General features: G+C 39.2%; 1 protein-coding gene across 1 annotated transcript in view; it reads right to left on the reverse strand.

Annotated features, from left to right (window-relative positions):
• LOC128639082 (hepatocyte cell adhesion molecule) overlaps positions 1-16,933 on the reverse strand; it is a 65,416-nt gene that overhangs the window by 15,719 nt on the left and 32,764 nt on the right. The window contains exon 4 of the mRNA XM_053691232.1: positions 10,320-10,439. Coding sequence (XP_053547207.1) covers positions 10,320-10,439 — 120 coding nt within the window. The remainder of the gene's footprint in view (positions 1-10,319; positions 10,440-16,933) is intronic.

Here is a 16,933-nt window from a genome sequence, read left to right on the forward strand (position 1 = left end):
CTCACTAATGGGAAATATATGCAATATGCATTAAAACGTTATAATATAAAGTGCCAAACATAGCTGAGAGTGTCTTAAAAAAATTATATATACTTACCAGAAGACACCCATCCACATATAACAGACAGCCAAACCGGTACTGAAACATATCAGTAGAGGTAATTGTAGAGGAGTATAATGTCAATCTGTAAAGGGAGGCAGCAGATGAATCCCTTTACAGAGAGCCTTAGAATAGATTTCCCATAGACGAAAACATGGTATCATCAGGCAATACCCCCTTCACATCCCTCAGACAAACAATGTACTTTGAGAGGAATTTGGGCTTCAAAATGCTTAGAAGTGCCTTTCACAGAAGTAATCAAGCACATCTTGCTTCACCACCGCCACAGGAGGCAAAGTTTGTAAAACTGAGGTATAAGTGAGGTGGGAGGTGTATTTATAGGCATTTTGAGGTTTGGGAAACTTTGCCCCCTCCTGGTAGGAATGTATATCCCATACGTCACTAGCTCATGGACTCTTGCCACTTACATGAAAGAAATCTATACACACACAGACACATATCCATCTTTAGACATGTGTATGTATGTATGTCTAATTTAAATCCCTTTGCCTGCTTTTTGTTTCTAACACCTGAGACATCCTATCTTTGAGCCCTTATAACTTTTGTACGCATTTTTATAAAATAGTTTTATTAGGTGGTGTTGTTATGAGTGTAACTGTACTTTGTAATGTATTTTTTGTGTGTTTTGTGCAACTTTTTTGTTTCGCGGAACAGTTAGCCAGAGCTCTGAGGATGCAGTAATCATTCTAGCGGCTACTTTCAACTTGTAATACCAGCTGTAAATCCAACGAGAACATACACCCACAATAAACCCTATATCGCTTGGACGTAACTGTTGGCGCTCCATTCGTTTCCACGCGGCCAGCTTCAAAAACTTGCTCGTGCACGATTTCCCCATAGGAAACAATGGGGCAGTTTGTGCTAAAAAAAAAACTAACACATGCAAAAAAGCAGCGTTCAGCTCCTAACGCAGCCCCATTGTTTCCTATGGGGAAACACTTCCTAAGTCTGCACCTAACACCCTAACATGTACCCCGAGTCTAAACACCCCTAACCTTACACTTATTAACCCTTAATCTGCCGCCCCTCTATCGCTGACCCCTGCATATTATTTTTAACCCCTAATCTGCCGCTCCGTACACCGTCGCAACCTACGTTATCCCTAAGTACCCCTAATCTGCTGCCCCTAACACCGCTGGCCCCTATATTATATTTATTAACCCCTAATTTGCCGCCCTCAACGTCGCCGCCACCTACCTACAATTATTAACCCCTAATCTGCCTCACCGCTACTCTAATAAATGTATTAACCCCTAAAGCTAAATCTAACCCTAACACCCCCCTAAGTTAAATATAATTTTATTCAAACAAAATAAAATAAATCTTATTAAATAAATTATTCCTATTTAAAGCTAAATACTTACCTGTAAAATAAACCCTAATATAGCTACAATATAAATAATTATTATATTGTAGCTATTTTAGGATTAATATTTATTTTACAGGCAACTTTGTATTTATTTTAACCAGGTACAATAGCTATTAAATAGTTAATAACTATTTAATAGTTACCTAGTTAAAATAATTACAAAATTACCTGTAAAATAAATCCTAACCTAAGTTACAATTAAACCTAAAACTACACTATCAATAAATTAATTAAATAAACTACCTACAATTATCTACAATTAAATCAACTAAACTAAAATACAAAAAAAAAACCACTAAATTACAAAAAAACATAACACTAAATTACAAAAAATAAAAAAAGATTACAAGAATTTTAATCTAATTACACCTACTCTAAGCCCCCTAAAAAAATAACAAAGCCCCCCAAAATAAAAAAATGCCCTACCCTATTCTAAAATAAAAAAAATAACAAAGCCCCCCCAAAATAAAAAATGCCCTACCCTATTCTAAAATAAAAAAATTAACAGCTCTTTTACCTTACCAGCCCTTAAAAGGGCCTTTTGCGGGGCATGCCCCAAAGAATTCTGCTCTTTTGTCTGTAAAAAAAAAACATACAATACCCCCCCAACATTACAACCCACCACCCACATACCCCTAATCTAACCCAAACCCCCCTTAAAAAACCTAACACTAAGCACCTGAAGATCTTCCTACCTTATCTTCACCACGCCGGGTATCACCGATCCATCCAGAAGAGGGTCCAAAGTCTTCATCCTATCGGGCAAGAAGAGGGCAACCGGACCGGTAGACATCTTCATCCAGGCGGCATCTTCTATCTTCTTCCACCCGGCGTGGAGCGGGACCATCTTGAAGCAGCCAACGCGGATCCATCCTCTTCTAACGACGTCCTAAGTCCAAATGAAGGTTCCTTTAAATGACGTCATCCAAGATGGTGTCCCTCGAATTCTGATTGGCTGATAGGATTCTATCAGCCAATCGGAATTAAGGTAGGAAAAATCTGATTGGCTGATTGAATCAGCCAATCAGATTCAAGTTGAATTCGATTGGCTGATCCAATCAGCCAATCAGATTGAGCTTGCATTCTATTGGCTGATCGGAACAGTCAATAGAATGCGAGCTCAATCTGATTGGCTGATTGGATCAGCCAATCCGATTGAACTTGAATCTGATTGTCTGACGTCATTTAAAGGAACTTTCATTCGGACTTAGGACGTCGTTAGAAGAGGATGGATCCACGTCGGCTGCTTCAAGATGGTCCCGCTCCGCGCCGGATGGAAGAAAATAGAAGATGCCGGCTGGATGAAGATGTCTACCGGTCCAGATTCCCTCTTCTTGCCGGATAGGATGAAGACTTTGGACCCTCTTCTGGACCTCTTCTTGCCGGATAGGATGAAGACTTCGGACCCTCTTCTGGACGGATCGATGATACCCGGTGTGGTGAAGATAAGGTAGGAAGATCTTCAGGGGCTTAATGTTAGGTTTTTTAAGGGGGGTTTGGGTTAGATTAGGGGTATGTGGGTTGTAATGTTGGGGGGGTATTGTATGTTTTTTTTACAGGCAAAAGAGCAGAATTCTTTGGGGCATGCCCCGCAAAAGGCCCTTTTTGAAGGGCTGGTAAGGTAAAAGAGCGGTTACATTTTTATTTTAGAATAGGGTAGGGCATTTTTTATTTTGGGGGCTTTGTTATTTTTTTAGGGGGCTTAGAGTAGGTGTAATTAGTTTAAAATTCTTGTAATCTTTTTTTATTTTTTGTAATTTAGTGTTTGTTTGTTTTTGTTATTTAGTGTTTGTTTTTTTGTAATTTAGTTTAGTTGATTTAATTGTAGATAATTTTAGATAGTTTATTTAATTAATTTATTGATAGTGTAGTGTTAGGTTTAATTATAACTTAGGTTAGGATTTATTTTACAGGTAATTTTGTAATTATTTTAACTAGGTAGCTATTAAATAGTTATGAACTATTTAATAGCTATTGTACCTGGTTAAAATAAATACAAAGTTGCCTGTAAAATAAATATTAATCCTAAAATAGCTACAATATAATTATTATTTATATTGTAGCTATATAAGGGTTTATTTTGCAGGTAAGTATTTAGCTTTAAATAGGAATAATTTACTTAATAAGATTTATTTTATTTCGTTAGATTTAAATTAAATTTAATTTAGGGGGGTGATAGGGTAAGGGTTAGACTTAGCTTTAGGGGTTAATACATTTATTAGAGTAGCGGCGAGGTCCAGTCGGCAGATTAGGGGTTAATACTTGAAGTTAGGTGTTGGCGATGGTAGGGAGGGCAGATTAGGGGTTAATACTCTTTATTATAGGGTTTTTGAGGCAGGAGTGAGGCGGATTAGGGGTTAATACATTTATTATAGTAGCGGTGAGGTCCGGTCGGCAGATTAGGGGTTAATAATTGTAGGTAGGTAGCGGCGACGTTGGGGGGGGGGGGCAGATTAGGGGGTAATAAATATTATGTAGGGGTCGGCGATGTTAGGGGCAGCAGATTAGGGGTACATAGGGATAATGTAGGTTGCGGCGGTGTGCGGTCAGCAGATTAGGGGTTAAAAAAATTAAATAGAGTGGCAGCAATGTGGGGGGCCTCGGTTTAGGGGTGCATAGGTAGTTTATTGGTGTTAGTGTACTTTAGAGCACAGTAGTTAAGAGCTTTATGAACCGGCGTTAGCCCATAAAGCTCTTAACTCCTGGCTTTTTTCTGCAGCTGGAGTCTTATCGTTAGATTTCTAACGCTCACTTCAGCCAAGACTCTAAATACCGGCGTTAGAAAGATCCCATTGAAAAGATAGGATACGCAATTGGCATAAGGGGATCTGCGGTATGGAAAAGTCGCGGCTGGAAAGTGAGCGTTAGACCCTTTCCTGACTGACTCTAAATACCAGCGGGCGGCCGGGAGCAGCGGTTTAGGGGTTAATACATATATTATAGTTCCGGTGGGGACCGGGAGCGGCGGTTTAGGGGTTAACATATTTATTATAGTGGCGGTGGGCTCCGGGAGCCAGGTACGCTGGGCCGGAAAAGTGCCGAGCGTACCTGCTAGTTTTTTGATAACTAGCAAAAGTAGTCAGAAGTAGTCAGATTGTGCCGCACTTGTGTGCGGAACATCTGGAGTGACGTAAGAATCGATCTGTGTCGGACTGAGTCCGGCGGATCGAAGCTTACGTCACAAAATTCTACTTTTGCCGGTGTCTAGGGCTTGATAACTAAGGCGAATCAGCCTTGCCACAAATACGCTGCGGAATTCCAGCGTATTTGAGGTTGACGGCTTGATAACTAGGGGCCTGAAGGCTAGGAGAATCATCATTTGAAAGCTAATATTGAAACATTTGAATGTAATGTCACATATTAGAATGCTGTATTCAATATATGAAAAATTAATGTTGAAAGTGTTTTTTTTTTTGGGGGGGTGATTTAGAATAAATGGTTGTGGTCATCATTTATTAAATATCCTGAAAATGGTGCCCATTACAGACTTGTAGGTTTAACTGAATTCTGAGCACTAATCTACCAGACTACACATTTCAAGAGTGCTCCTCAAATGTTTTCTGTTCTACTCAAAAAAAATAATACGTTTGTTTGTACCACTAACAGGAGCACAGAAGTATTTATTCTACTAAAACTATATTCACAGGTATGATTAAATTACATTAAATAACATGGAAATCTATTTTTGTTTTTCTGAACTAGACAAGAATATTTACATTTTTTCAATGGATCTTCCCTGTGCTGAATAAACCTACTTTTTATGTTCATGTTTGTAACAGTTTGTCCACTTCCTACAATACAGCTATAGCACTTGTTGATATCAGTCAAGGGACATTTAATACAGCAGCATGACTTATGCACAAACATATATTTTCTGCGACTTTCAATAAAAATTCTACATAACCTTTTCATGCAAAAAAACATAATTTATGTAAGAACTTACCTGATAAGTTCATTTCTTTCATATTAGCAAGAGTCCATGAGCTAGTGACGTATGGGATATACATTCCTACCAGGAGGGGCAAAGTTTCCCAAACCTCAAAATGCCTATAAATACACCCCTCACCACACCCACAAATCAGTTTTAACGAATAGCCAAGAAGTGGGGTGATAAGAAAAAAGTGCGAAAGCATAAAAAATAAGGAATTGGAATAATTGTGCTTTATACAAAAAAATCATAACCACCATAAAAAAGGGTGGGCCTCAAGGACTCTTGCTAATATGAAAGAAATGAACTTTTCAGGTAAGTTCTTACATAAATTATGTTTTCTTTCATGTAATTAGCAAGAGTCCATGAGCTAGTGACGTATGGGATAATGAATACCCAAGATGTGGAACTTCCACGCAAGAGTCACTAGAGAGGGAGAGATAAAATAAAGATAGCCAATTCCGCTGAAAAACCATCCACACCCCAAAATAAAGTTTCAATCTTATAATGAAAATAAAAGCAGAAGAATCAAACTGAAACAGCTGCCTGAAGTACTTTTCTACCAAAAACTGCTTCAGAAGAAGAAAACACATCAAAATGGTAGAATTTAGTAAAAGTATGCAAAGAAGACCAAGTTGCTGCTTTGCAAATCTGATCAACCGAAGCTTCATTCCTAAAAACCCAGGAAGTAGAAACTGACCTAGTAGAATGAGCTGTAATCCTTTGAGGCAGAGTTTTACCCGACTCAACATAAGCATGATGAATCAAAGACTTTTACCAAGATGCCAAAGAAATGGCAGAAGCCTTCTGGCCTTTCCTGGAACCGGAAAAGATAACAAATAGACTAGAAGTCTTTCGGAAATCTTTAGTAGCTTCAACATAATATTTCAAAGCTCTGACTACATCCAAAGAATGCAACAATCTTTCCTTAGAATTCTTAGGATTAGAACATAATGAAGGAACCACAATTTCTCTACTAATGTTGTTAGAATTCACAACCTTAGGTAAAAATTTAAATGAAGTTAGCAACACCGCCTTATCCTGATGAAAAATCAGAAAAGGAGACTCACAAGAAAGAGCAGATAATTCAGAAACTCTTCTAGCAGAAGAGATGGCAAAAAGAAACAAAACTTTCCAAGAAAGTAATTTAATATCCAGCGAATGCATAGGCTCAAACGGAGGAGCTTGAAGAGCCCCCAAAACCAAATTCAAAGTCCAAGGAGGAGAAATTGACTTAATGACAGGTTTAATACGAACCAAAGCTTGTACAAAACAATGAATATCAGGAAGTTTAGCAATCTTTCTGTGAAACAACACAGAAAGAGCAGAAATTTGTCCTTTCAAGGAACTTGCAGACAAACCTTTATCCAGACCATCCTGAAGAAACTGTAAAATTCTAGGAATTCTAAAAGAATGCCAAGAAAAATGATGAGAAGAACACCAAGAAATATAAGTCTTCCAGACTCGATAATATATCTTCCTACACACAGATTTACGAGCCTGTAACATAGTATTAATTACGGAGTCAGAGAAACCTCTATGACTGAGAATCAAGCGTTCAATCTCCAAACCTTCAAATTTAATGATTTGAGATCCTGATGGAAAAAAGGACCTTGTGATAGAAGGTCTGGTCTTAACGGAAGAGTCCACAGTTGGCAAGTAGCCATCCGAACAAGATCCGCATACCAAAACCTGTGAGGCCATGCTGGAGCCACCAGCAGAACAAACGAACGCTCCTTTAGAATCTTTGAAATCACTCTTGGAAGAAGAACTAGAGGCGGAAAGATATAGGCAGGATGATACTTCCAAGTTAGAGTGTCACAGAAAATAAGACTTACTTACCCCAGGACACTCATCTACATGTAGTAGAAAGCCAAACCAGTACTGAAACGAGAATCAGTAGAGGTAATGGTATATATAAGAGTATATCGTCGATCTGAAAAGGGAGGTAAGAGATGAATCTCTACGACCGATAACAGAGAACCTATGAAATAGACCCCGTAGAAGGAGATCATTGAATTCAAATAGGCAATACTCTCTTCACATCCCTCTGACATTCACTGCACTCTGAGAGGAAAACCGGGCTCCAGCCTGCTGCAAAGCGCATATCAACGTAGAATCTAGCACAAACTTACTTCACCACCTCCATGGGAGGCAAAGTTTGTAAAACTGATTTGTGGGTGTGGTGAGGGGTGTATTTATAGGCATTTTGAGGTTTGGGAAACTTTGCCCCTCCTGGTAGGAATGTATATCCCATACGTCACTAGCTCATGGACTCTTGCTAATTACATGAAAGAAATATATTTTAATATAGATCAGCCTGAGGAAACAGTAACATTACTGAGAAACGCGTCGCTGTATTTTACCTATGTGTTTAATAAACACTTGTTTTTAAGTTTACCAGAGTTACTTGCCATTTGTTATCCACTTTTTTTATTCACAATAACAAACCTCGGGATGGGCGAATATTTTGCAACATTCGAAAAATTTTATGAATTTTAACACATTCGTTCGTTCAAATCGATTTTCGAATGTTTACATAACATTCTAACATTCGATTTTTGATTACATTCGAAAATATTTGTTTAGAAAAATTTGAATTTATATTTGTAATAGTATTTCTAATGCTTTCTTTAAATGTAATATTCGAATTATGCAACATTCGAATTATGCAACATTCGAATTCGAAAAATTCGAATTTATATGTTTGTAATAGTATTTCTAATGCTTTCTTTAAATGTAATATTCGAATTATGCAACATTCGAATTCGAAAAATTCGAATTTATATGTTTGTAATAGTATTTCTAATGCTTTCTTTAAATGTAATATTCGAAATATGCAATATTCTATATAGAAACATTCAAAATTATATATTTGTATTTATTATGTATCAATTTACTAGATTCCCTACCACATGAACTATTGAACTTCTGAATAGTATTTGTTAAATAGAATGTTAAATTCGAAATTTCGAATGTGGACATTCGATATAATTATAAACATTCGAATTCGAAAGTGACATTCGAAAACTGTAAATAGCATTCGATTATAGATTTTTTAAGAATATTCGTTCTCATCAACATTCGGATTTATAATTCGAATTTCGGTAATTACATTCGTTCTAACATTCGAATTCGGAAATTTACACATTCGCTGATCCCTAGTTGTTAACCACACCTTGAACTCTGCAAGCAAGCTGAAAGATACACCATACACCTGGTCATACACCTGGTTTCACTTGATCATGGAGGAGAGCTTGCCAGACAGCTCAGAGACTCTGGCCTGCCTAGTCTGCACTACATTACAGTGCTAGACCACAAGTGAGTATATTTTATTCACCTATTAGCAAAATATTTTTATTCATACAGTATTATGCTATGTGGGGATTGTCTCATATTTATAGAGCACACATCAGAGTGAAACACACTCCTTTGCGGTTGTTCCTGTCATATATACCTGGAGAGAGTTTACCGGACAACTCAGAGGATCCGGCCTGCTTAGTTTGCACTACATTACAGTACTTGAATACATGTGAGTGTATTTGATTCAAAATTGTATATCTAGCATATATTTGCAGAATCACGCTATGTTGGCGCCTTCTCCCTTTTCTATAGATATATTTTAATATTTGCTGTTATATTATAATTAGATGTTTTGTTTTGTATGTTTCTGTAAAGTGTTGGTAAATAGTGTTGTTTCCAAAAAAAGGCAATGCAATCTACATAGTTATAGTACCTAAAACACTGTTTTGTAATATATATCTAACATTTAATAAATGATCTACTATTAGCTTTTATAATGGCCTCCACAAACTTTCTTATGCAGTCAAACTTGCTCTATACACGAGATAATGCGCACACCCGTCATCTGAAAAAACAGGAAGATAAACGTTGCATTCCTCATTCTGCTTGGTTTATAATCGGACGTATGCTTCATTTCATTTCAATGAGCCATGTTATGTGTCTTTACATTGGCCTCATAAGCTGCTAGATAACATTTTAGAAAAATATGTTTCACAGAGATACAAGCTAAAGAGGCAGTAAAAATATTTACACATTTTAAACAAAAATTAAAAACTCCTTTTATATATTTGATCTAATCTAAATTCACATTATGTTGTTATTGTTAACCAGGTAACCTTTACTATCACTTTAACTCTATCAGGGGGTAACTGCAAGTGCCTAAGTGGCTCCAATTGAGGCCTGCACAATATGGTGGCAGTGTTTCCAAGATGGCTGCCACAGTGCTTCTGTACAGAAAAATCTGCCACTGCATTTGCACAGGAAGGTTGCACAATAGCTCAGACTACCAAAAGGGGAAAAGACGATTCACCAACAGATAAACAGCTCTTTTTCTACTGCTGGCTCAGCCTCTGCTTGTTGCAAACAACCAGACAGTGCACTTTTGAAATGGGGGCACTACGGAACCTTTGCCCTGGGTCCCAGTGAAGCCTAGTTACCCCCCTGTTTGTTACTGATCATTATCATATATTATTTTTTTTTTTTAAGTGAAGTTTTTTTATTTCTAGCTAGGCAAGTATAATTTTCTTCATCTAACACAACTTAAAGGGATATGAAACCCCAACATTTTCTTTAATGATTCGGATAGAGCATGCAATTTTAAGCAACCTTCTAATTTAGTACTATTATCAATTTGTCTTTGTTCTCTTGGTATCTTTATTTAAAAAAGTAGGATTGTAAGTTTAGGAGCCAGACAATTTTTAGTTCAACACCTGGGTAGCACTTGCTCATTGGTGGCTACATTTAGCCACCAATCAGCAAGCGAGACCCAGCTGCTTAATTTGGGTTTAATATCCCTTTAATACAAAATCAAGAAGTTGATAAAAAAAACTACCATATTAATTTCCCCAATCTACTGAACATGTATAAATTAAACTCACGTTTCTTCTGTCGCAAGCAGCATATGAGAAGTATAAGCAACGCAATGAGCAGGAGTGCACCACACACTGACCCGACAACTATGCCAGCTATTGCTCCTGGGCTGAGTGACGACTGTTGGTCTGCAAAGCAAAGAATGTGATATTTAAATACAGCTTACTGGAGTTGGACTGTTTAGCACTCAAATGTTCTGTACTGTAGCCCTTCCATAACTTTCTACTTAAAGAGACAGTAAGCACCTTGCAATTGCAACCTTTTTTCTGAAGTCTTCCAATAGATAAAAGAAACAGCAAAATCTGAACATTATTAGAACAGTTTAACACTGTGTTTGCTGCAAATGTTTTCAATGATCAAAAATGCCACCCACCACTTTCCTTATATGAAGGAGCCAATCTGGGCTTGAATATGGAGAAGACAGGGCTTGCCACTGCTATTGTATCAACCACATCTCCAGTGTTTGGCTTCATCAGAAAAGAGAATTAGGAGAGAAAGTGCAAATTAGGAGAGATATGTAGCAAGATAAAAATGTTCAGACTTTAAATAACAGGAAAAGGGGACAACATAAAGAATGGAAGGATATCTAAAAGATGTTTTACTGTACATAATTAAAATATGCCCCAGTTACCACTCACTGGCCCAGGGCTGTCTAATTTTTAACATACCTTTGTAACAATGTAAATCATTTGCTATGAAGATGATTGCCAGTGTAGTATTTATTGTGGCCAGACTATTATCCGACGGACATTTGTGCATCGGATAATAATCTGACAGATAAACATCCGTTGGATAACAGTACAGCAGATAATTTCACTTTATCTGTAGAATAAATTATCATTGTAAGAAATATATACAGTAATTTAACAGTAAATATCACCAAACAAAACTGGGGTGAACATACATCGTTTAAAACAATAAATCATACTTATTTTAAAAAGACAAATTTGACAAATTTGAAGAAATCATGCTTTAAACAGAAACATAAACCATACAACCTTGTAGAAGTCTGTTAAAAGCACGTTGTGGGGGTAGGATCCATGTTTAGGTTCCCAGAGCCGGTTGCGGCGCCAGAGACACTGATTATAACAGTGCACTCTGGAGGGTATCTGCCCTCTGCCTAACTCAGAATATAGTGTCTCAGGCATATGCCTGATGGAAAAATGTGCTTCGGCATTCTGTCTGAGAACCAGTATTTATAAAGCTCAGTGCCCCAAAGCAACAAAACTGAGATGTCACTGTGCCTATGTACCCTCTTTAGGCCAGATAATCCACCAGTGGCAATTTGGAATAGTTTGCACAAAAATGTCCATAGTTGTAACCAGTGGCATATTTAGGTTTTTAGCTGCCCTAGACACTTAAAATTCTGCCGCCCCCTTCCTACCCCCCCCCCCCCCACACACACACACCAAGGTTTTAGGCTTTTTTCTATGTGAATTTTTCTGGCTTTTCCAAAATAAATGTTCACAGACACAGACACATGCACACACAAAAACAATTACAGACACATACACACAGAGTTATACACATACCCACGCGTGCGCACACACACATATACGTATACACACAGACATACATACATCTATCTATTGCTGAAATGTATATAAAAAACAAACACAGTTTTCTTGAAACAATATTTCCCCAAACACAATACTAAGTTCTGAAAGCCAACAGAACTGAAGGCAATAGCTAGATGAATATAAAAACAAAATGTATGCTTACCTGATAAATTTCTTTCTTTCTTGACATGATGAGTCCATGGATCATCTAATTATTATTGGGAATTTTACTCCTTCCCAGCAGGAGGCGGCAAAGAGCACCACAACAAAGCTGTTAAATATCACCTCCCTTCCCTCCAACCCCAGTCATTCGACCGAAGCAAGGAGAGAAAGGAAGCAACAAGGTGCAGAGGTGTCTGAAGTTTATTAAAAAAAACAACCTGTCCTTAAGAAACAACAGGGCGGGCCGTGGACTCATCATGTCAAGAAAGAAAGAAATTTATAAGGTAAGCATAAATTTTGTTTTCTTTCTAATGACACAGTGAGTCCACAGATCATCAAATTACTATTGGGAATCAATACCCAAGCTAGAGGACACAGATGATAGGGAGGGACAAGACAGAGAACCTAAACAGAATGCACCACTGCTTGAAGAACCCGTCTCCCAAGGAAGCCTCAGCCGAGGCAAAAGTATCAAATTTATAGAATTTAGAAAAAAAGTGTGAAGAGAGGACCAAGTTGCAGCCTTGCAAATCTGTTTCATAGAAGCTTCATTTTAGAATGCCCAGGAAGAGGAAACAGCCCTCGTAGAATGAGCGGTAACTCTCTCAGGAGGTTGATCCCCAGCAGAATCATAGGCCACGTGAATGATACTCTTCAGCCACAAAGAAAGAGAAGTAGCCGTAGCTTTCTGTCCTTTACGTTTTCCAGAGAAAATCACAAACAGAGCAGAAGACTGACGAAAATGCTTAGTCACCTGCAAATAGACTTTCAATGCACGCACCACATCCAGATTGTGCAGCAGATGCTCCTTCTGAGAAGAAGGGTTAGGACACAAGGACGGACAACAATCTCCTGATTAATGTTGCGACCTGAAATCACATTATGGAGAAAACGTAACTTAGTATGCAAAACAACCTTTTCCAAATGAAAAATAAGGTAAGGAGACTCATACTGTAATGCTGAGAGATCTGAAACTCTACGAGCAGATGAAATAGCAACAAGAAACAAAACCTTCCAAGATAACAACCAAATATCTAAAGAATGCATAGGCTGAAACGGAGCCTGTTGAAGAACTTTAAGAACTAGACTCCAAGGAGGAGTAACCGGTTTAAACACAGGCCTGATTCTGACCAAGGCCTAACAGAACAATTGCATGTCTGGTACATACGCCAGACATTTATGTAACAAAATAGATAAGGCAGAAATTTGACCCTCTAGGGAACTTGCCGATAAACCCTTCTCCAAACCCTCTTGGAGAAGAAACAAAATTCTAGGGATCTGAACTCTACTCCAAGAGTAGCCTTTGGATTCACACCAATACAGATATTTACGCCATATCTTTTAGTAAATCTTTCTAGTCACAGGCTTACGAGCCTGAAACATGGTCTTAACAACAGACTCTGAAAATCCATGCTTAGATAAAATTAAGTGTTCAATCTCCAAGCAGTCAGCTTCAGAGAAACTAAATTTGGATGAAGGAAGGGCCCTTGTAGTAGAAGGTCCATTCTCAACGGAAGCCTCCAAAGTGGAAGAGATGACATCTCCACCAGATCTGCATACCAGATCCTGCGAGGCCACGCCGGTGCTATGAGAATCACTGACACCCTTTCCTGTTTGACTCGAGCAATGACTTGTGGGAGGAAAGCGAACAGGTGAAATAGGTATGTGAAGCTCAAATCCAAGGTACCGCCAGAGCGTCTATCAGTAGCGCCTGAGAATCCCTTGACCCGTACCTCGGAAGCTTGGCATTCTGCCGAAATGCCATGAGATCCAACTTTGGCTGTTCCCATTGGAGAATCAAGCTGGAGAACACATCCCGATGGAGTTCCCATTCCCCCGGGTGAAAGGTCTGTCCGTTCAGACAATCCGCCTCCGAGTTCCACTCCTGGGATGTGAATCGCTGACAGGGAGCATTTGTGGGACTCCGCCCACTGATTATCTTGGCTACCTCTGCCATGGCCAAGGAACTCCGTGTTCCCTCTTGATGGTTGATATAAGCCACCGAAGTTATGTTGTCCAACTGGAACCTGATAAACCTGGCCGATGCTAACTGAGGCCAGGCCAGAAAAGCATTGAAGATTGCTCTCAGCTCCAGAATGTTTATGGGTAAAACAGACTACGACTGAGTCCATGTCCCCTGAGCCTTTAGAGAGCCCCAGACTGCTTCCCATCCCAGTAGGCTGGCGTCCGTAGTCACAATCACCCAGATGGGTCTGCAAAAGCAGGTTCCCTGGGAGAGGTTCCTGAGACAACCACCAAAGAAGAGAATCCCTTGTCTCCTGCTCCAGAAGTATTCATGGAGACAGATCTGCATAATCTCTGTTCCACTGCCTGAGCATGCATAACTGCAGAGGTCTGAGGTGGAAACGGGCAAACAGGATGATGTCCATGACTGCTACTATCAGACCGATTACCTCCAAGCATCTTGCCACTGATGGCCGAGGAGAGGACTGAAACGCTAGACAGGAATTGAATATCTTTGATTTCCTGAGTTCTGTCAGAAAAATCTTCATTGATAAGGAATCTATTATGGTTCCCAAAAAAATTACCCTTGTAGTTGGAACTAAGGAACTCTTTTCCAAATTCACCTTCCATCCGTGAGATCGCAGGAAAGATAACATTTCCGAGTGGGAACTTGCTTGTTGAAAGGATGGCATCTGAACCAGAATGTCATCCAGATAAGGCGCCAAAGCAATGCCCCACAATCGGAGCACCCCCAACAGGGATCCCAGAACCTTTGAAAAAATTCTGGGAGCTGTGGCAAGACCGAATGGAAGAGCCACAAACTGGAAGTGTTTGTCTAGAAATGCAAACCTCAGAAACTTGTGATGGTCTCTTGTTCTCTTCTTGAACCAAGGGAAGAATGGAACGAATAGCTTCCATCTTGAAGGACGGTACTCTGAGGAATTTGTTTAGACTTTTTTTAAAATTGGTCTGAAGGTTCCCTCTTTTACGGGAACCACAAACAAATTGGAGTAGAACCCTGGACCCTGTGCATTGGGACGGGAACTATCACTCCCAGGTCGGAAAGATCCCGAACACAGTTTAAGAACGCCTCTCTTTTTATCTGGACTGCAGATAATCTTGAAAGCAGAAACTTGCCCCTGGGAGGAAAGATCTTGAACTCTAGTTTGTATCCCTGGGACACGATGTTCACCGCCCAGAGATCCTGAACATCCCGAACCCAAGCCTGAGCGAAGAAGGAAAGTCTGCCCCCTACAAAATCCAGTCCCAGATTGGGGGCAGACCCTTCATGCTGCTTTTGAGTGAATAGCGGGCTTCTCAAATTGTTTTCCCTTGTTCCAAGACTGGTTGGGCCTCCAGGAAGGCTTGGACTGTTCCTGCTTGGAAGAAGGAGAGGAAGGCTTACCATTGAAGTTTCAAAAGGAACATAAATTACTCTGACGTCCCTTCTGTTTATTCCTCTTATCCTGAGGGAGGAAATTACCCTTTCCTCCAGTAATGTCAGAAATTATTTCCGTCAAATCCGGCCCAAACAAGGACCTTCACTTGTAAGGGATCGCCAAAAGCTTAGACTTAGATGACACATCCACAGACCAAGATTTTAACCAGAAAGCTCTGCGGGCCAGTACAGCAAAACCGGAAATCTTTGCTCCCAGTTTTATAACCTGTAGGGAAGCATCCGTAATAAAGGAATTGGCCAACTTAAGGGCCTTGATCCTATCTTGGATCTCTTTGAGGGGAGCGTCTCTCCGAATAGAATCAGAAAACACATCAAACCAGTATGCTGCCACACTAGAGACAGTAGCAATACATACCGCAGGTTGCCATTGTAAACCCTGGTGTACATACATTTTCTTGAGTAACCCCCTCTAATTTCTTGTGCATAGGATCCTTCAAGGAACAACTATCTCCTATGGGAATAGTAGACCTCTTAGCTAGCGTGGAAATTGCCCCTTCCACCTAGGGTAACGTCTTGCTATAGGAAACATCATATTAAATATAAGGGGAATTGAGAAAAAGGGATACCCGGTCTCTCCCATTCCCTAGTAATAACCTCTGTAGCTCTATCTGGTACAGGAAGAAAAAAAAAAACACCACCATGGAAGGTATACCAAAATACTTGTTTAGTTTACAAAGACTTCTTAGGATTGACTACGACAGTAGTGTCAGAGTCGTCCAGGGTAGCTAAAAACTCCTTTAGTAAACGGAGCTGCCTAGCTTAAATCTGAAGGATACAACTTCAGCATCAGAGGAAGGAATTACACTGTCTGACTGAATCTGAGATCTTACCCTCAGGTGCTACCGAAATATCCTCCTCTTCAGACCTATGAGAGGGAACGTTTGGAATAAATACAGTCATGACAGAAACCACACACACTGATTCTTTACATTTCCTCCTGAGCTTTCCCTGTAGCAAGGGAAAAGCAGACAACACATAAGAAACTGCAGAAGAAACTCCAGACGGAGCTTGGAAGGAAAAGCATGGCACTGTATTAATCAATAAAAATTTGGGACACCTGAGGAGAAAAACTGCGGCATATTTTGAACATTGTCAAAAGACTCCTGTACAGCATCAGTCCTAGACAATATTGGCTCAAAACCTAAAATTTAGTGTTCTCTCAACATATGAGGAACATAAAGGACTGGCCGACTATATTAGCATTTAAACATAAAGGATATCTGTAATCTATAAAAGAGAGTCTTGATCCAACTTAACAGAAATAAAAATATATAAAATTTTATACAGAAAAAAACGTTACTGTTTCTTTAAATTTTAAAACGTAACTGCTTTATTTTTGATGAATTGATGAACTGTAAAAACGAAATTGCTTTATTTTTTAATGTAATGTAAAATAATGATTCAAAACACTTCAAACAGCTTCTACACCTCAGCTTTAGCTCTGCTGAGGTGCCAACCTTGCTGGATTACCGGAGAT

The sequence above is a fragment of the Bombina bombina genome, chromosome 8, assembly GCF_027579735.1.
Source record: "Bombina bombina isolate aBomBom1 chromosome 8, aBomBom1.pri, whole genome shotgun sequence".
NCBI lineage: Eukaryota > Metazoa > Chordata > Amphibia > Anura > Bombinatoridae > Bombina > Bombina bombina.